The sequence below is a fragment of the Pygoscelis adeliae genome, unplaced genomic scaffold (genome assembly GCF_000699105.1).
Source record: "Pygoscelis adeliae isolate BGI_AS28 unplaced genomic scaffold, ASM69910v1 Scaffold38, whole genome shotgun sequence".
Taxonomy (NCBI): domain Eukaryota; kingdom Metazoa; phylum Chordata; class Aves; order Sphenisciformes; family Spheniscidae; genus Pygoscelis; species Pygoscelis adeliae.
The window spans coordinates 18,631,556-18,653,372 of record NW_008825614.1 but is presented as its reverse complement, the minus strand read 5'-3'; the positions used below and the strand labels follow the sequence as shown (position 1 = coordinate 18,653,372).

The 21,817-nt window shown below is 42.5% G+C and overlaps 2 protein-coding genes across 3 annotated transcripts in view; one reads left to right on the top strand and one right to left on the bottom strand.

The window, feature by feature from the left end:
* TIMP3 (TIMP metallopeptidase inhibitor 3) overlaps positions 1–2,418 on the bottom strand; it is a 12,681-nt gene extending 10,263 nt beyond the window's left edge. The window contains exon 1 of the mRNA XM_009332979.1: positions 2,329–2,418. Within this exon, the coding sequence (XP_009331254.1) occupies positions 2,329–2,418 (90 nt within the window). The remainder of the gene's footprint in view (positions 1–2,328) is intronic.
* The window catches only part of SYN3 (synapsin III), a 186,327-nt gene that overhangs the window by 59,227 nt on the left and 105,283 nt on the right, over positions 1–21,817 (top strand). The window lies entirely within an intron of this gene.

The window sequence follows — 21,817 nt, the reverse complement described above, 5'->3', positions numbered from 1 at the left end:
CAGGCAGGAGGACAGTCAGCTTTCATTGGGGCAAGCAAGGGAGAGATTTGCTGCATCACTCTGAGCTCCCTCACTGCATGGAGTTGAATCCCTCTTTATACTGAAGACTCTTAAGCTCAGCAGAAAGACAGCAGGGTTTCAAAGAAGACACTTGGTTTGTTTGTTTATCAAGAACTATGTCCTCCGGACATTCCAGCTCTACTGAGCACTTTGACTGCTTCAGGTTCCTTCCTGCCAAAGGTCACAGGATGTGAGATGTGCAATGCAACATCTCACCAGCCCACCATCTATGTAGCAGGCATAGAGGCAGTTTGACCAACACACCCCTTTAAAATCACTCTTGCTTTTGTTGGACACATAGCTTCCTAACAAAACACTGTTGAACTGCTCCTGCAAAAAGGCAATTTTTCTCTTGTGGTCTCAGCATGAGGACATTGCAGATTACTGCAGTATCTACTGTAAACACCCTGGCCCTGTACTGCAGAATAACCCAACGAAAACAGCCAGGACAGGCTCAGGAGTTTTATTTAAAGATTGACATGATGGTGTCAGTCATGATGGTAGAGTGGCTGCTGCTCCACTCAACAAGCTCACCTTGCCTGGGCTTATGCTCCTCCCGATGCCAGCAGACACATAGAAGCCTCTTCTATTCATAGCAGGGACACTACTGCAAACTCCCAGGTCAGAGGAGGAATGCTTAAGGCTGTTCCAGAGACCTGACACTGCAGCTCACTGGCTGACAACAGGGCAGGCTGTATCATTAGTTAGGAGAGAGGCTAACGTTATGGTTGCTAAAGGGTAATAATTCATTTTGAGGACTACCGTTATTCTAGATCACCACTGGACCCTGTTCATGGTCATATGTTAGAAAGGAAGCACCAAACTCTTGGAACTGAGAAGGACAAAAAGTAGGGGTCCTGGACAGACGTGGACAAAATCAGGAAAAAAAAAAAAAGAAGGAGTCAATGAAGCCACTGCAGCATGCAGACATTGAGTAATTTCGTGAAGTGGGGTACACTGACTGAGCTGGAGATTGACAAAGCTGGACAAGAACTGCACAAAGTGCTGCAAGCCTGATGAGGTGCAAAAAAAAAAAAAAAAAAAAACAAAAAGGTGTGGCAGCATTGTCTCACTGTTGCCAACATAGCCAGGTGTCTTTTTTACAAATACAAGTTAATTAACAAATATATACATTTCCATTTGAATCTTAAAAAGAAATTTTTAAGATGAAGGAAATTAGTAAGCCCAGCACCTCACACCCTCTTACTCAAAGTGCAAGCATTCCACTGTAGTGGAAGAGCCATGCCAGGACCAGATTTGGCTACGTGTGTGGTTTTGCGACAGCTTATGAAACAGGCTTTGCGTCTCCTCCTCCCAGCTTTCGTGCTTAGCTATAAACTGCCTTATAAAGGGAGTTACTGTTACGAGGCAGGCAAGTGACTGTTTTTTTCTGAACCTTTACTTTGTCTAATATGTTTCAGATTTCTGCAGTCTCTGCCAAGCTTTTCCATTCCCTTTTTTTTTTTTTTTTTTTAAGACATAAACCAGTCTTATGACTGGAATGGCATAGCCAAGAAAAACAATCTAGGGCTGATTTTTAGCATTACATAACAAGGGGTCAGTTTAAGGAAAAAAACTAGGTCCAAAGCAGCAGGTTGACTGTAGTTTGTGCAGCAAAGAATTAGAGCTCTGAAGAGAGGAAGTCGAGAAACCAAGCCACTGGTGTAGGAGATCTACCTCTTTTCACCTCGGAGCCAATACTTTATAGCTCTTCTGAGCTGATGATATTTGAAAGCTACAGTGTTTGGTTTAGCTTTATATAAAGACTTCACTATACGAGTTTCATTTGTTCTGTACATGGAAAAAAAATGCCCTCATTCTAACTGGTGGTCACAAAGAATGCAAGGGAAGAAGAGATGAAAGACCAGTCTCCCAAGGCTAGCAGACCCCCTACCACCACCACATCTTGAATTTAATGAAAGCGCTGCATGGAAAGGCTTGCATTTCCACAGTCTAACACTGTGTGTGTTGAACACAAGCAGGACTCCAGTATCTAAAGCAGCCCATCTGGCACCTTATACTGCCAGAAATTTTTAAAATAAAGGAAGAATTCAGGTATTCAGCATTGTATGTCAGGAATGACCTCTTCCTGTTCCTTTCCCCTCTCTAGGCAAATTTCTACCAATTGCTGGTTACCTTCCATTCTGGCTGACCAATACGAAAAGTTGAGGTGCTGCTATTTTAAGTATGCAAACTCTGTTTGTTATTACATGTTAATTAGAATCATTATCATATCTACAAGCCTATATGAAATGTCTGCAAACATACCTTCATCTGCTTGACTGTGTATCGCATCGTTCCAAACGGTCCATCTTTCATGAGCTTCTTCCCCACAACTTTAGCTCGGATCACTGTCATAAGAGAGGAAAAATAAAACAAATTATAAACAACTTTACACAACATTTAGGCTAGACCCTCCACTTCAGAAAAGCCACTTAGACAAATTGTTCTGTAAAATAAAACAAAACTCCAGGCCAACCTTCCTCTCAATTTATTCTAAATCTCACACACAACGAAGGCATGTAAAACGGGATGCCAAAGCAAGTATTTATTTAGAGGAAATCCACTTCTGTGTGAGGAATAAGAACAAGCATTATTTATGTTGAAATCTCACTGAAATCTGCAAAGCAGACTATAGCTGAGACCAAGACAGGTTAAAATCTTTGCACCAAGCCACTGGGATGAAGTTCATATTTAATGTCTTAACTCTTAACATACGGAATGATGTTCAACAAGATAGTACTTTTAAATTGTTCTTTGGGTGCCCAATGCAGCTTCTGTTTCCCAATAACCATAACAGTACAGCACAGCACACTGGAACATCCCATATCTGGGGACTTCACTACAGCTGCCACCTTTCAGATACCACAAAACTCCCAGCAAATGCCTCCCTTGAACAAATGGCTACTGTGCAAAAACAGATTGCTCGGCAACCATCAAGCCCACAGTGAAAGCTGCCGGGCCAGCCAGAAGCCACCTGGAAGACAAACTAAACCTGACCCATCAGACCTCACGTACACAGCACTTCATTTCTTCATGGATACTAAGTGGCAGTGTGTGTGCGTGCATGTACGCAGCATCCAGCCTGACACCGATACCTCCATTGTACCACAGACACCACAGCAATACCAACTGAGTCCAAGCCATCATAGATAAGGTTTTTGAGGTCTCTCAGATGGATCTAGTGGGTAGTTTACAGTCAGTGCTTAATGAAGAGTTTTCCTGCTCATCTATTTTTGGGGCATTCCACAAAAAAAACCCTGCTGTTCCATCGATCCTCTTCGAAAAAGTTTTGCAATCACCTGCTCATCTCAGCAGAGGAGCAAGGCTTAGTGACAGGGCAGGCATTATTCAGCTAAAGTCCGCTCCCCTAGAACAATCGTTATCATATTATACAAGCACCAGAAGTGGCTTAATTTTTACAAGAGCTGCAGAAAATGAGATTGGAGAAGACCAATCCTGGGAAGAATAAGGATCACTGTTAGAAAACCCTGTACCCCAAACGCCACTCATAGAAACAACAGGACAAAAAATTAAACAAGGAACTCAAAATTCCATCAATCAAGAGAAACATCGAAACTACAATATAACCGTGCAAATCTTACCTAAAATCTTATTCATCGAGCTTCTCATTACAAGGGCTATGAAAATTTTTCCAGTAGAATAATCCAAAGAATGCAACATACTCGTAACACAACTGACAATGTAGCAGTTTTATATAAATCCCCCAGAAACCCCTTTTTTGAGGAAGAGGAGATATCAGATACTTCTGTGAAAAGCTTGTATCAGTACACCATTGCAAACAACGCACCTCTGCTGAATATATGGCCCAATGGTTCCAGACTACTGAAGTCCAGCAACTATGAAGGACCACATGCATCATTTCCTCTGAGCCTATGAAGGTCCTGGCCATAACTCCCTGCACAGGACAGAGGTACTGCTTTCACAGCAACCTTTTGCAGCATTTAATCTGTGTTTTGCTGCATGTATCATATTAATGCATCACAAAAAACAATTCATTAAAAAGCAGGAAGGCATGGAAGGGTGACAAAGAGGTGGAGGTACTCCTTTGCAAGCAGGAAAACCCAACGAGTTATTAATGAGGCAAAAAGCTGTCCCAGCTTTCTGAATAGTCTGAAGAACAGATTTAAAGGAAGAGACAGGTCTGGTTATACACACCAGTTCCTGCAACTTTGTTCCATGAGAATGGTGTGAAATGAAGACAAACTCACTCTGCTCTGATTTATATCCTGTGCTTCAGCCAGACTTGTCAAATAAATTTTAAACTAGGTAAGACAGTCCTGCTGGCATTGATTCAAAAGACCAACAAAACCTTCATTCATTGAGTGTAAAACTTCATTCTTAACTTTTTTTTTTCAAACTTCTATTATCCAATGGCAGTAAAAGTCAGTACAATTTTATTGATTCTTCTATTTAACAAGTTGTTCAGACTTCGATTTACTCCCTTCTTCAAAATTTAGTAGCTATACTGAAGCATGTCCTTGAGGACTACAAATACCTTTAAAGAACTAAGTTCTTCCATTTGTTGCCCCCAACTACCACCACCGTCAGTGAAGCTACAAAAACCAGACTGCCTAAGGGTCAGTGAGAAAGAACACAATTTCTTTACGGCTTTGTGAATTCTAGGGCACTTCACTAACGCTGGAGTCTATAGCAAAGGGTGTCAAAAGTCTTATCTTAATCTATTACATATCTGACACACTGAAATTGAAAAACCTGGTGTTTGCCCAACACATCTGAAATCAACAATGAAATCTTATCTCTTATTGACAATGATAAGAAATATACTAAAGGCAATGTTGCAAAACTCTAGGGTTTCCAAACCAGAACATGGTTAGCATAAAAGATGACAGTCACATTCCCAATTGCTGAGAAAATATCTAAAAACCCATTTTCTTCATGTACTTCACTGCTAGCTTGGCAGCCCTTTAACTTCTAGTTAGAGTAGCACAGCCACTTCAGAAAGAAACCAACGTTGATTTATGGACTAACCAACAGCTTCACCACAGGACCAAAGATTTGAAATGCACATCTACACTGGCATGTAACAGCATCCCAATTTCAACTAATGCTACCCTTGCAAGCAGGTGGAAGGATCTGTATTTTTGTATTATTGTTCCCCAATAAGGTTAGAGAAGAGCAACCATCCTAGCAAATTCACCTAGTAAAAACCATGAAAAACCTTAGTGTGGGCCGTCACTTCAAGCCTTTTGCAAATGGGTCAAAGCCCTCTGTATCTCAGAGAAGTTGCCTTTATCACCCAAATGGTAACTTTTCTAGGTAAGTTCCTTCCTTTACCAAAAAGCTAGGAATGAACAAAGAACCCACCCTGCCTCATTTTTCCCGTACTAAAGGAAAAGTCAAGCTGTTAGCCAAGGAGCAGAGGATACTCCAACTTAAGTCTACCCCCTGTATTTTGTGAGGCTAAATTCCCACCCTCTGGGGATTAGATGCATCTGGATAACTGGAGAGAAATGCTGGATGGACAGGACTGCTCAGTTTGCTCTTGCATGTCCAGCTTCATCACCCTAAGCCTCCACGCATGAGAGCCACTTGCAAATTTGCCCAGAACAGAGCTCCAAGCTGCAGATCTGCAGCCAAATGTTTCCCAGTTCCTGTCTTTGCTCCTCCAAACCACCTCTCACCAGTTATACTGCTGGACCACTCTTCACACCCCATCAGAAGATAAAGAACATTATTCCTAACTTAGCAGGGGCCATGCATACTTGCCAGAGGAAGTTTTCACTCTCCGCAAAGCATCAGAAATTTACAGTATTTCTGCTGCAAATTCAGTCCATGTTACATTAACAAAGTCAACTGTTTACTTCTGGGGACTCCTACTGCTCAAGCAGAATGAGGCAAAAGGTGCTGTGACTGCTACCCTGAACTCCTTCCTTCTCCCTGAAGCTATATTACAGTCCTGCTATTACTGATGGGAAACTTTATCCCACACAAGTGGTCACCAAAATAGCTGCATATTTTTAAACCACAATTCCTTTGAAGTCCTGCCTATGAAAATACTCCGAGATGAATGTTTCTCAGTACTTTGGGGTTTCAGGTCGGGTCACTTTGTGGGACTGCAGCAGTTGGCAAGGTCTCATGAGTGATTTGTAATTATTTATGAAAAGTTAAATTAGATGAGGATATAAATCTTGATAAGATAAGCATGGCAGCCATACCGTGATTCAAAGAGGAGAAACATATGCACTTCTTCTCAACATTTGACATGGTTAAAAAAATGAGGGAGAGAACAGAGAGAAAGAAAACCAGGTATTTAGTTGATATTCTAAAAAAAATTACTAAGAAAATAACAACCTGCTGTGTTTGAGGATTCAAGAAATACATGTAACAATGTATCACAAATGATTAATGTATTTATCTCTTTTCCCTTGCCTTTTTTTTTTTTAAATCTAAACTAGATTAGTGCTTAGGAAAACAGAGATGGCTCAGATTTACCAGAGGACTAGTATAGCGCAAGCAGCTAATGGTTTCTATTTCACTGGCATCTCTAGCGTGGTACAAACTGTCTGCATGTGCATGTGTACACACAAGTACACACAGAAATCACATCTTTTTCCAAATATCACTGGATGAGGTCTTATAAAAGCCAAACAAATCAGAATGGTCATAGGAGAAAAAGGCACTATGCACTTTTATTTGCCCAAATGCACACATATCTAACTAAAGTACTCTTTAACATCATCCCTTACTCTGCGGCCATTTTCTCAAGGACTCATAGGAAGAATAGGCCTAAAGGTAAGATATGAAGCAGAAGAGGACACTGGTTTTACAGCTGAGATAGCAGAGGGCATTCTTTTGATGAGGCAAGGAGTAGACAAACAGGCAATGACCAATGTGAGGGAAGTGGACATGTGAGATTAAGACAAGTATTTGCCAAGCTGAGGAAACAACATGGTGAAAAGACTTGTAATTACCAAGTAATTTCATCCAGGCACACACTAGCTACTACATGTGTAGTAGCTCTTTTTCCCAACTGAAAAGCAAAGGCATCAACTGTCTTAGTTCAACCAAGCCTGTGTCCTTTATCGGGGCCAGCCACTAGATGGTGACACTATCACAAATCTCACCTTACGTTAACGAGAGGGCAGTGGTACATGCACAACCTAACACCACGAATCCCAGTTGCATGCCCAACTGCACCATGAGAACCAGATCTTTCATGCAAGTGGGTGGATTGTCATCCATGAACAGTATCTTAAGTGGAGGCACACACCCTGTAGAGACCACAATTTGCTCTAAACCCATTTCCATTGTGACCAATTTTCATGAACGGCTCAGGAGAATAACAAATGTTACACTTCTCATTATTGTTTCAAGGATTTATTTTATTGCTGTGCAATATGAGTATTTTTAAGTGAGAGATTTGGCTGAGATGCATGCTCATTGCCTTTAAGTAAGTGAAGGATGTGGAGGATTCATGTTGTTTACTAATGGAGATACAGGGGACAAGTTATTCTCCCAGTCCATTCTTTGACATCCAAATAGTGGCAAAATAAAATATATGGGGAGCAGCAACATGACCAGGAGGCTGAAGAAAGGCTCCCTCTATCCTGTGGCCACTGACTACACCAGGAACTGGACAGCAAAAGCAACCCCCAACAGAACGGTGCACTTGGAAACGGTATCGTAACACTAGACACAGGACACGCCAAGGAGGACGGTTGCCATTTTATTCATCCAAAGACTATACAAGGGCTCACTTCCAAGAGCAATTTACTGAGAACTTTTTACCAGCTTTACTAGCAGCGCTCTCATTCAGCCTGTCTCACAAAAACTCCTCACTGTGCTGGTACATGCTGGAGGGCTCATATCACACAGGGCTAACACAGCTGGTATGTTTAAGACTCTTGAGCATACCTAGCACACTACTGAGGTATCAGTTTATTCTGGCATTTATGGGGGTGTCTGCTAACCTGGTCAAGGCAGGATGCTTTTACACATAGATTTTCTAGCATTGGTGCTGATGGTGCTGCTAAAAAGACAGAATTGCTGTGTCTGTCTTGCTCACACTCTCTCTCATGAGCTGCATTCCTTTTCCCACCCCCCTGGCTGATCTGTGAGCAATTATTACCAACATACTTGGCCTCCCTCATAACAGAGGACCATAACTACAAGTGGATTGTGCCCTTTGGACTGGAAGTCTGGCCCAGCTATATGCAGCCTCTTGGGAAGCTCCATTAAATTGCCTGGTGGCTGTAGGCTTGTATGAGAAATAAGTGGGTGGGGCCTGCTTTGGAAGGGGCACAAGAAAGCAGCCTCTCACCCATTCCTCCACTTCCACAGCAAAGCAGAATGGAGAGGGAAATGCTGATGACAGCAGGGGATTCATGAGGGAAAAAAACAGATATAAGTCTCCAGTCTGTCTGATGATCTGTCTGTACTGAAAGTCACCTCCTCCTACATAACCAAAATAGAATTCTTTTATAAATTAGAGTATTGAATTTGAAGGCTTCTTGCAAAGCATGATGAAAAAATACAATAGAGGAGCTTTCTCTTGCCTCATTCCATCATGACCTCCAGCCAAAGCCACAAGAGCGAAGCAAACCTCTTTTGCTTTGTCTTGGAAGAAGCCATATCCAGCTGTGCTGCTACATAGCATCACCAGAGAACCTCATCAAGAAAGCAAGAAAAGGTAGTGAAGTAAGAGTTCGCTGCTGGCTGCCTTCCTCTCATACCCTCCACCAACAAACTAGCTTCCATTACTGGCAGTCCAAATCTTGACCTCTTGCCTTTTCAAAGCACTCTGAGGAACACTGACTGAGAAAGACCACCACCTTCTTGACACCAATCACCTCTACCAGACAGACAGTTGCCACATAAATGCCACACTGCAGAGGACTTGTGCTTACTTCAGCAAGCGTGTTGGAACAGTTTGACTAACAATGAAAGTCTAAATAAAAAACAGGAAAGCAAGACACCCAGATAACTTTCCTTCCCATTTTCTAACCAGAACTATGACATTTACTTTTGGCCTTTGTTTTACAGATCCAAAAACCTTTCCCTGTCTGTGGCATAGCAAAGCTGTTTGAAGGCCACTCAGAAAAGTGGAAGGCAATTAAATAGCTTCACCCAGACCCAAGCTCTGTCTAAAACAACTGATCACAATTGCAGTTGCTAAATATTAACCTGGTTTCCCACCCCTGCAGATTTCCTTGCCACTGAGAGCCTGTTTGAACAACACGCTGTACTGCTTGATTTCCAGCACTGCAAAATAAGGAGTGATACAACTCTTTCATACAACACTATGATTGCATCAGAGCTCTCATCACTTCAAAAAGTATAAACTGCTCTAGAAGGGCTTTATTTGGGAGAAAGTTAATCCTCCCAACAAAACCACAAATTAAAGATCAAGGTTCCATAAAACAAGTAGAACTTAGTTTGTGCTTGGCATTTCACCTGTAGCTTATTAACTGGATACAATTTTTCTGACGGCAGCAGCAGCAGCAAGCATTTTTCTCCCTCCCCATATGGTGCACCTCACCCCATGGAAGCCCAAGCTCCCTTTGAAATACATGAGAATCGGAGAGAAAGGAGAGGTCTCTGTTAGACAAGAAACTGCAAATTCTCTTCTAGACATTTAATTCAGGTTCCTATATGCAATTTTGTTGAAGACTCTTCAGCTGCCCACCACTGCCCCTGCATCTAAATCCTGATGTTAGTTCCCTTGCTTTCCCATCATACAGATAGTCTGTTTGGGGGATGGAGGAAAGACAGAAAGGAGGAGGAAGAAAATGCATTCATATCCATTTACAAGTAGAATCTTTTAGGTCCATGCGTAGTTGGTATGTTTCGTGCCAAGGGAGTCTAGCTTCAGGAAATACCTTGTGATAAACACAGAGAAGCTAAAGGAAGAAAAAAAAAAAACAAACCAACATCTGTTGACTAGCTATTACCCCTACTAAACTCAGGGAAGCCAGGTAGGCCCAAGAGATTAGCCAGAACAGGCACAGAGCGTAGCTAGTTGAGTCACAAGAGTTACACGCATCACTGAGTCTCACAGCTTGTGTCAACAAAACATTCTAGGTTTGCTACAGATGTAAGCAAACAGAGACAGTGCAGACTATATAACAAGCATGCCTACAGCTTTGAGAAACCTCTAGTAAAAGAAAAAGAGAAACCAATGTCATTCCTGCCAACTAGCCATTTCTTGGTCTCCTTTTTGGCAGGCTTTTTTTTAACTTTCCACTTAAATATTTTTAAAATAGTTACTGAAAGCTGAATTCAGGCTAGAAGCAAAAGGCAGTAGGCAAGTATCAGAGTAAAGGAAGGAAAAGTGATGCAAGTGGAGGGAGGGGAAGGGAGTGTCTCATGAATAGAGCACAGCAGAGAGGCACCTTGCACCTCTCTCCAAGGGATGTTTTCAGCAGAGTGCATTTTGCCTCATTTTGTGCCACTGACCACTGCCAAAGAAAGAACTGCTTTCAGCCAAGGTTAGCAGTGTTGGAAAGATGGTTGTCAAAACCAACACACAAAAGCACTTCCAAAGCCAGCTTACAACAGTGGATAAAAATAACAAGCATATGACTCCAAGCTGGTCAGGCAATGCTCAGCTCAGAACACCTTTTCCATTTTCTTTTGGTCTACGTAAGATTTGTGCAGTAAGATTTAATTCACTCCCCACTTCCAGATCAAGTACTTCTAGACAGAGTACATACAGGACGAGGGGAAGACAGGCTGAGACAGACAAGGCTCTGGTTTCTCATAGCTCTTTGGAATTATTCAAAGGATCCACAGGTCTAAGCATTCCACTCAGAGAATATGGCAGAGCTAAAGTGAGACCAATTAGGGGCAAATGGAAACCACATGCGATTTTAATGAAACAAGGAGCTGGTGCACATAGCTGACTGCTGCAGGAACATTTACTGCCTGAAAGGAATGCGCATCTGGCATTGATCGTTTCCCAACCCATCGAGTGAGCAGTAACATGGAAAGCAAATTGGAGCATATGATGAGAGATGAATTGCCTAAACAAGTACAGTTAGGGGAGCAGCCTCTGCAATGAGAAAACATGTCCTTTGCCTGGGATGTAGTGATATAGTTGCAAGTCAGGCTGATCTTTCATTTCCACAGATCATGATAATAAACTGCAAGAACAAGCGCTAGAGTGACTAAAATGGATCAAGTGGTATTTTAAAGAACCTGCTACAATCACAGAAATCCCATTCTGGTTCACATGGGGCAGACTTTTACTCCCTTGAGGTCACGGGCACTGCTTAAAGAATAAAGTACTGTTGATCCTAAGCAAGGGTAATATACAGTCCTCAAATGCAATGTCTGTTGCTGCAAGTATTCAAATGATGTTGCTTTTACGTGTACATCAAAATGGGTACACAGTGAGGAGAGTTGAGGCTGAAGAGGAAGTGTAGACACACCCTTCTGTTCCATTTTTTCTTTTTCACCGCAAATTTCCCAGGAAGTTTCAGTTCTGCTGAGAAAGAAAAGTCCTTAGCCTGCAAAGCTGTAGATAAGTTGTTCAACTGGGATATGGTCACTCCTTCTGCAAGCTGCTGTTTTGCAGCTTGGTTATCTTGTTCTCAGAACAAAACCACTATCTTCACCAAGCAGCCAAGAGACTGCTCGCATACATCACAAGAGGAAGGGGGGAAAGATGCTCTGACCCAGCACTCAATCATATATACAGTGAATGTCCAGGGCTTGAACCTAGTAGATGCTACTTCGCATTTCATGTAATAGTGAGACATTTGCAAAGCCACGTACATAGAACTGGCATGTCTTTTCTCCTTAGTGCTAGATTTCCTCTGTGGGATACCCGGAGTTAACAAGCATAATAAATTCATCACTGTATTTTTCAAGGAGGCAACAGAAAATTCTTGAGCCAAATCTGCCTATTTATTAGTCTTCCTTAAGCCACCATGCAACCCATGAATGCACTGAGAGCTCACATCCACATGGTCCAACAGGATGAGGAGGAGGAAGGAAAGCCCTGCTAAAGAGAACATCTGAAAGCAGTTTTCTTCAGTGTGTTAGAAATAGGGCAGCTCTGACAGCCCATGTAAACCTTTCAAATCAGGGAGTATCAAAAGCCACAGGCCAGGACACTCCCTGCTTCAGCAACTTACTTCAGACGACTCTCCTTGCTTCAGCACCTCGCCCAGCTGGGACAAGTGCCAGCATTCTGCGAGGAGGCTGCACTCCACTGATCACATGGTTTACACTCAATTTTGCACGTAGGAGCTAGAGAGGAAGAACCGTTTAGGAACATGTATAGATTTCAAGGGTACTGGGTGGGCCTGCAATTCCTTCCTGCATTAGAAAACTTGCATTAAACTGATAGGCTAAGCAGCTGCCCATGCCAAAAAGGTATACATATTTAACCACGTCAGGCCTGCATGTGCTGCTCTGCTGTTTCTATTAGCACTGGACCTGACAGGACCTAGTATTAGGCCTGCCTGACCCTGGAATTAAACCTGCATTCAAACAATTTCTCCTGTGAGAAGCCAGTACCTTTGCCTACCATTCTTGAGCCATTGCAAATTGTTCACAAGCTGACAGCCTCTGCAGACTGTTCACATACACTGGACGTGTCCATGACACAGTTCTGATTTATCATAATGCTTAAGGAATTTACTAATTGCCCATTTTATTAATGTCTATTATGTAACCACAGTCATTAATACTATGTAGCTGAGCTTAGCTACATGAAGAATTTTACCCTGGAGTCTGAGCACCATGTAAACACTTAGGTGTAGCACTCGGATCCTGATTCAGTGTTCGTTAAAGCAAGCGGAAAACCTCCCTGAGCCCTGAATCATGTGCCACAATTCCCAGCCAGACTACAGGTCAAGGTCAGGACAGTATCAGGGCAAACCTCACACTGACCAATTTGCCCTCCTATCCAGAATTTTCCAGGATCCCATGTAGTGCCCTGTCATAACAGTGTTCCAAAACATCATCCTTCATTTTGGACCTTCAAAGGGATATCGAAGGCCAGAAGAACTCAGTGTTGATTTGTTATGGGACTAAGGTAAAAAAAAAAAAAGGAGACTGATATGAGACATCTCATGAAAGAGGTAATGAGAAGACCTGGAAGTCTAAGAACATCTATAAGCAACAACTCTTTACATGAGGAACAAATACTGCATACTATACATCCTCTGGCTCTGAAGACACAGGATTTTCCCTGTGCAATGACACAGAGCACTGACAGCAGAAAGGGTAGGCAGACACTGGCCAGTTACCTTTCTTTTTCAAACAGTTTTCTCAGAAACTCCCTGACTGTCCTACTGACAGGCTGGCCAAAGTTGTTCCATAGAAATTGCAGTGGAGAGAGAAACAGTATAGCCACCTCCTTTTATTACCCAAACTTCCTTCATACAAACTTCTCATCAAAATTTCATGTTCATGAACAGCCCAATAGGCCAGAATCAGAATACATTTCCAGAAGTTGCATGTCTTTACTTGGATGCTCATATACTCCTGGTGCTCCCAATGAAATATTAATGAGATATGACTCTTAGCTAGACTTATGTAAGCACAGAGAATACACTGAATGGTTAACAGTGCCTGTCTACCACCAGTCGTTGACTTTTTTCTTTTGCACAACAGATATTTATACAAATCCAAGACTCGCCCATACTGTTTTATGCCTAGTCGGTATTGCTGATTACTGGAGGCTTTTACATGGAAATTCTCAAGTCAGACCATGAATCTGATGGAGATTTACTTTAAGTGAACCTACCAGTCAGTTAGCTCATCTGTGCTACTGGAGTTTGAGAGCTTCGTAAAGCATTCTTACCAAAAACTTTCATAAAGTTCCTATTTGGGGGAGGTCAGCCTGCATTCTGGTATCACTTCTTAGATGTCCTTCTAACTTTTTAGAAAAAAAAACACAAAAGGTCACAAGACATGGTTGGATAGTCATTTCACAGCCGCCCTGGCACAGTGATTGCTATTTCTGAATGCTCTAAGGCCTATTAACTGTTTTGGGAGGCAGAAGTTCCCTGGACACTGCACTGCTGAATGTTTACAGATAAGGGTAATCATTTTCAGGGCATACACTGAGCCTGACTGCTTCCTGCCTATCTAGGTCTCCTGAGACATTGCTGTAACAGGACTACTTTGGCAGAGTAATGAACCACCCTCCCAACAGCCAGCTTTTCAGGGCTCCAGTTAAGCTCGCACCTGGAACACAGGTGTAAGCGTGTTTAAACATTGACAGGGAGGGAACTAACAGAAACACAAGGGGAAATACCTTGTCTCAGTCCAGTGGCAGCAGCACAACCACAAACTTGTTTCTTCATTAATGCAGCAAACCCAAGGAGAACCGCCCATTGCCAAGGACTGGAGCAAGCAAAGGGTATGTAGATTTGTGTTTTAAAGGGAATTCTCAGCATTCAGAAAAAGCTAACTGTAAACCCCAGAGGACTAATGAACTGGAATCTCTCCCAGCTTGAGAGGTAGCATGTAACCTGACCAAAATAAGCACTTCCAGAAGGGGAGGCTGTTACTGTTAAACCATCAGGGATAGGACTGGTAGAAATGTTTCTGGAAATGCTTTTTCCTATCAGGAAACATGGTTTTACTTAAGTCACAAATTTCTAAGGAAAGCATCAACTTCAGCAAAATTGTTTTTTATTTTTCTTCTCAGAAAAACTGAGACCTATTTTCATCCTGAATCAGCATTTCTCTTCAACTCCACTTGAAGTCTAAATGTTGATATGAAATGACATGTTCGTTCAAAATGAACATTTTGAATTAACCCTTCAAAACATTACATTCAGATGCATCAGAAACACTTTTTCCAGAAAATTCCATGCTGAAGACCTTGATATTTTCATTTTCCCTCGCATTTCAGATTGAGTAAATTTCCACCATTTCAAAATTCTCTATGGAACAGAAATTCTGACCCTCTCCAGCAAGTTTCTAGACTCCTCTTTCACTGTATAAATCAGAGGTGACAACAAGCTCTAATGACAGAAGCAAGAGTAAATTCCATTTTTCCCCCCCATTTTTCAGAAGCAGCAAGTAAATTCATACCAATGAGAGCTGCAGGTGCTGAGAACCGGCATCATTTCAAAAAGTAAGCCATTATCCCCTATGATCTCAAAAAGTATCTAAACTAAAATAAGCATTCAACATCAGAGATCAGTCCTTTAATTCACTGTGCCAATAAAAGTCTGTCAACACTGCAGACTGTAAATGAACGTAGACATACTAGAGCTATCTTTAAAAATCAACTTAGGATACCACAAACACACTAATTTAACCTGTTCCTCAAGTAAAACATTGGCCTGCTGAGTGCTTGTACTTTGAGACTGAAGACAAGTCAGCAAGTCAACTCTGTGACAAATGCCTTCCTACTCTCTTTTTCCTTTCTAGCTGTTTCCAACATTTTGAAGCAGTATTGTTTGATTGCAGGCTGCTTCCTGAAGCTGCTTCCTTCAACTGCCTGTTGGACCCAGTGGGAATCTTTCCACTGATTTTAACTGGAGCCGGATCAGGCCCTAAATAAGTAGTGGTGGAATCCCTAGACTTAGGAACTGAACAGCTGTCTCTGCCTTTCCGAAAGAAAAGAGGGAAAGTTATTCCTGCAGCTGTTTTCCCCGAAGTGCCTTCACTCCAAACTGTAACAGGACTGGAGGGAGGGGGAGAAGGTGGAATTTTAATAACCCATTAAAAAGGAGCATGGGCCATTGCGCAGCAGCTCTTTCAGTTCTACTCAAGCAGGGTCAGTGCTGCTAGGCTCAGACAGCCCTAAGGGCACGGGAAAAGTCCTCTTCTTGTTTTCACATCTCATTCACAGAATGGATAACGAGGGGGAGGGAGGAATCAGCTTTTGGGTTAATTAGCACCATGAACAGACAGCTGCATTGTCATTAAAAGTTCAAGAAGTCATCAGGGTCATCACTGAACTGCAAGATGTACACACACGCGCACGAGGCACACGTCTAAGCTTGGATTTTTAGCAGCCTTGCTCAGCTCTGATTTTCCACTACCCCAAGGGAAACACTTTGAGTCAAGAACACTGAACTGCTGTACCTCTGAGAAGACAGAAGCACAAAGGCACTCCCTCTGAATAGCAGTTGTTCATCCCCTTGGAACTGCTTAATTTCACACTTAATATACCAACTAAGAATAGTTACACGGCTTTTTTCCCCTGAGAAAAATCAGAGGTGTGGCTTACCAATGTATAGTTTCATCTCTCCTTCTAATATTCTATGGGATAAGCAGAACCCCAGCTAACAAAACCAGGCTATTGGTGCACACTGTTCCTTCCACTGCTTCCTTCCACAAGCAAGGAAGCTGAGGAAGTGCAAGTGCATATTAGCAAATCCAGAAATGAGCATGTATGAATAATAATGAAAAGATAAAACCTCTAAAATGACCAGGACTGCTATTAATAAGGTTTGGAGCAGTGCTAGCCTCAGAGTCACAAGTTGGCTTAAAAACAAAACCAACAAATTATCCAACTATGCAAACCAGCCACAGATTACATTCTCATTGCCACAGTTTGCAGTAACATTTTCTGGTAAGGGATTTTAGTGAAAATGCACCAAGTAAGGATTCCCCTGCCACCTTCCAAACAGGGCAGGGAAGAAATACAACCTTGAGTAGTTGAAGCATTACTGCTTCCACAGAAAGCAGACTGGCATTGCCCAGTCTTGTCAGCTGTAGCTTTGCTGCCAATACATTCTAAAACCAAAATGGGGCTGAAACCACTATCATTATAGTGAAATCTCACCAAAACGTAGTTTTCCTTTTCTGGGTGAAAGGAACACAGATCTTGCTTGCTCTTGCTATTAAGTTGGCAGGCAAACACGTAGCTAGCTCATGAGTATATAGTTCCATTCAGTGCTTGGTCTTTGCCAAGGGAAATTACTCTGGGAATACAGGAATGAGGGGTTTTTTTTATTTTAACCATTATAGCTCTGTTGATTCCAGTGTACACTGGTTGCCCACTTTACTGAATTTCAGTGTGTTTATGACAATACAGCTGTTGCAGCAACTCTAGTGGAGATGTTCTCATGAGGAAAAAATAGAATAAAGAGATATAGTCCAAAATTCAGAGGGGAAGCAACATGCATCAGCATTTTGATTCTAATTGTCCAAGTTAAGATGGCTGCTGTGAGCTCTGATGGATTTCACCAGAGAAGGAAGTCCAGGTGGGCTAAGCAGCTCCTCTTGGAAAACTCCTTTGAATTCTTTCCCTCCCATTCAGGACTCTGGGTACTTTTTGGAACAAAACCTGCCATATTTTTCTACCGTGTAACCTGGTGGTGCTGCCTCAAAGCACCAGCAGAATAATCTTTTAATAACAACTTCAGTTGATCTTTCCTTGTTGGTCTACATATATATTGAGGAATATATGCTGGAAGGAACCCTGCCATGTGCTGACCTCATGATGGCTTGATGAACAAATATAGAGCCTGCACAAAAATGTGAACCCCCAGGTGTGCCAAGACAACTGTCACCCTAGGACCCTGTTCTGTTCACTCTCCTGTCCTCCTGTCAAAAAGGCTGCCTAGTCAGGATGTGTGTAGGCAATGTTGTCAAATTCAGAAGAGGGGGAGCTTTGAACAGCACAAAGGACAAAGTTTACGTCAATGGCCCAAGCTGCCATACTGCATAGAAGACAAACAGGAAAACAATTTCTGAGACAGGAGGGAAAGAAAGACCCAGTGCTTTCCTTTACCCTACCTCTTCCAACAGCCATTAGTACTGGAGGAAATTGGTATGAGAGAAGGGCATTCAGAAACAAACATGAGATCTTGCACTGACAGGAAGGAACCTATTGGCTTGAAAACTTTCCGGTACTAGTGAAACCTTTGTTTCCCATCCAGCCAAATACACAGGTGCTGCCTGCTTTTTTCAATCCACACTATTTCTTCAACCAATTTAAACATGGCATAGGAATAAAGGCCAGTAAGGACCTGCTTCCCACTTTGCTTGCTGTTTTTTTCAAAAGACTCAGTCTGTTGGAAAGGACAACTCTCCTTGGGATCAAGCCGGCAGTGCTACTCCAGCAGGCTCCTGCTAAATCACACAACACAGAGGGATGTAGGGCTCTGTAACACAAGGATTTATTAGTCCCAGCTTTAGAGTCCCAGTAATTATCTGGCACCAGGAGAATCCTCAGAACAAAATATGAGTAAATACATGATTCCCATCCTGTTGGCCTCCCAGTCAAACAGAAAAAGAGCAAACCAGAATACACTGGGAAATTCAAGGGATAGATAGCTGCAATTTAGAATGCATGTGGGAGGTAGATTAGACATTTCATACTGATAACAAAAATAGACTCTCCAGAGTTAAAATAACAAATGCCTTTAAAGAGTTTTGGAAGGAACTTAAAACTGCAGGGTCTGAATCAATCTCTAACTACGAGGAATTAGGATGACAGCCACAGAAGGGGGCTATGGGAAAGTCAGACTATCCCACATCAGGCTTCTGGGAGGTGTATTTCATCAGCATCAGAACTCCAGCCTAGCTGGATGATGCGTATGACTCACTATCACAGGTTCTGCTGCAGGGTGCTTGTTCCAGAGTAAAGATGTTAAAGGCAACATACTGATAAGGGTCATTGGCTGTTTGCCACCAGATCTAGTCGAGCTCGCTGAAAGGATAATATTCCATTAAAACCTTCCTGTGATAAACTGGGGTCTCTTAAAGTGCCACCTAGGAGTTCTGTCTGATATTACGGAATCCTCTACTTCTGTGCTTCTCTGTAAAGCTGCAAACTGTTACACAGTGGGGGAAAAGCAGGACAGCTGCTTAATTCTATTGAAAATATACTGTCTGTAGAGAAGATGGAAACAGGCTTATTGAAGTCTCCTTTTTATCTTGATCCTCTAAGGAAATAACCAACTAAATCCTTAATCCCCCACCCCCTTGGAAAAAAAAAGAAAAGAAAAAAAAAGAAAAAAGAAAAAAGGGACAGGTGCTGTTCTTCATACTTAGAGAAGTAAAACAAAGGGCTTAAGAACTCATCCTGCCCTTACCCCCAGCCCAATCCTTTGCAGTATAGAGGCTCTTGCACAGGAACTGCTGCTCTTGTCTTCCCACGCTTCTCTGGGTTTGTAATTTTGCCCTGCGGGATGCTAAGGGAGGGCCCTGTATTTTGTGGCTATTGAAGTACTGTACATGATGGCTACTTAAGAGCCCCAGGGGTCACTTTGCTGTTTTATTTCCTCTTGGACTGATCCTCTTCACCAGTGCATTTAAGGTATTCATTATTGCAAGTGCTATACTTTTCCACGTAGTGTGGTCCCTCGACTAGCGTCTCCTGTTCCTTCTTGAACCTCTTTTCCCCACCCTCCCTTCTCTCAAATACCAGAAATTTTTCAGCTTTTAGCTCTGCGCCATATGTAGTATATTATTTATTGGAGGAAATTGTTTACTCAGAAACAGGCCCATGTATCCTAGGCCAGAGGTGAGTATGATAAACAGGGAGACTGTTTCACTCTTAAAGGACTCCCTCCATTTTCCCAGGGAAATTTAAAGCAGGGGTCCCAGCAACCTCACACTTCACAAGTTAAAGCAGAGGATCCACCAATCACACACTTCACAAGAGCGGGTCTAAAGGCTGTTTCATACTGTCACCTCAATCCCCTTTAATCTGCAATATGCATTTCTCTCGACCTATGAAAGGCAGGCGGGATATTTATAGCAGTGTCAGAAGAGGCAGGAAGTAGGAAACTGGGGCGGGTGTTTGGAAAATGTATAAAGAACTTGGAACAGTGGGGCCAGCCTGGAACTCCTTCCCCAAAAAGAATCTGGAGCTGAAGGAGAAGTGTCTGGGGAATAGCTGGTTTTCTACAGATAGCCTCTGGCTCTCTCCTCCTATACCTGTTGCCTTTTCAACACCAGCCATTTCCTGTCTTTCAAAGTCAAGTGGAAGTTTTCCATTCTGTGGTTTTCCTGTCTTGGTACCAGCAAGCACATTTTTTTCCCTTACATTTTAACTGTTTGGAGACCAACACCAAAACCTGCTCACTAGGGGGAGAGCTTCCTATTTACAGCTGATCCAAGAAATTTGAAAGGGCTCGTTAAACGTCAGAGGAGAAAGATCTTTGCTTGTTCACGTATTCACTGAGCATGAGAGATTGAACTTGTCTGAACAAATGCTCCAATGCTCTTCTATAGAAAATTAACAGACTAACATAATGCCAGCAGGCCTCCCTGCAGGCTGCACTGCAGTAACACCCAATACAGGGGGAAACACAGAGAAAAGGAAACAGATGTTGAAGTCCCCATACTGTAATTACAATACAGCATGAGGGAGTTAAAATTCACATCCTTCAGTCTAGGCCAGCAGGAGCTTGGGTCATTTTGAACATGGCCCTGTGGAATAGAAGTACTCCTGTTTCCTATGTGCTGTTGTGGGATATTTTTTTTTAATGAACCACCAGGGAGCAGGAAGTAATAATGTGTTACCTTCATGCTGTTGCACCTGGTGTAGCCATTACTATCTGTGCAAGCATTGTGCAAATTTAGTGCAAGATATATCTGCTTTGCTGAAGCACCAGTGATCGTGCAGGCCAGAAGAAACCTGGGCCTTTTCATGTCAAAGTCAAGGAATTAAGAAGGGAAAAATCCATGGGGTCCCTTTTTCATCCTTGGGCCCTTTCACATACCTTTCTTTACCTCCCCAACAAACCAGTTCTAAGCTCTCAAGAACCAGCAGGATTACACTGCTCTGACACTTTAACAACAGATGGGTAACTAAGGAAGATTGTGGATTTTTTATTAGAGTGTGTATTTTTGTCCAGAATCAATAACAAATAGGTGTTGAACAATGGCGGCTCTGCTGTTTGCACACTCTCCTTTTATCTCCTGACTGCAGTGGGTAAGGTTACTACTTCATGTATATCAAAAGTACCTTTCCACAGTATGTTACATCTGGCTTAATTTCATTTCCTTCTCCTGCTGCACAATCTGCATCATTTTCCAGCTGAGCTGTATTTTCCTTGTAACTCACCTGGTGAAAATAAAAGGAGCCCAAGCCTTGCACACACACCCATGCAACTTGCACTTCTTGAAGGGCTGTTTGAAGGAACTTTGTATTCATCTGAATGGAGGACGGCAACAGCTTGGCTAGAGTCCATATAGAGTAAAGTGCATGTGTCCTGTCCCTGGCCAGTCCACTCAGTCAGGCTTTTTCAAAGCCTAAGCCTTGACTGCCAGTCAGAAACAAACATGCTACAGGCTGTTAGAGGTCAATCAGTAGAGCATTGGATTGTTTTATATGGGTTCTCCTACTTTTGTGCTCCCTGAAGCCACAGCACCCATTCACCCTCCTGGATGGATTAGATTCACCTTGGGCATGTCCCACATAGTTTCAAAAGGGGTGGCCTGTCATGTGTCACAGCTAATGATTCTTCTTAGCTTGACCAGCCTGTACCTAGTTCTTCATCAGTGCTTCCATACAACATCTCTCCCTTCTCCAGTAATCCTTTTACTCCTCCTTATACTCCAAGACTAGTCTTTGAAAGGCCTTTGCCACTCCTATAGCTCCTAAATACCTTCTCCCATTACAAGTTGCCCATTGAGTCTATTGCTGTGGTCATCCTCTTCCCCAACCTGTAACAAAGATGGAAGTTCTCAGAGCTGAGCCCACTGACACAGACCACTAGTTCCCCACTAGCACAACCCAAGACCTCACCTCCACGTTGACAATGGCCTCCCCAACATTGTCCTCAATTATAGAATCATAGAATCGTTTAGGTTGGAAAAGACCTTTAAGATCATAGAGTCC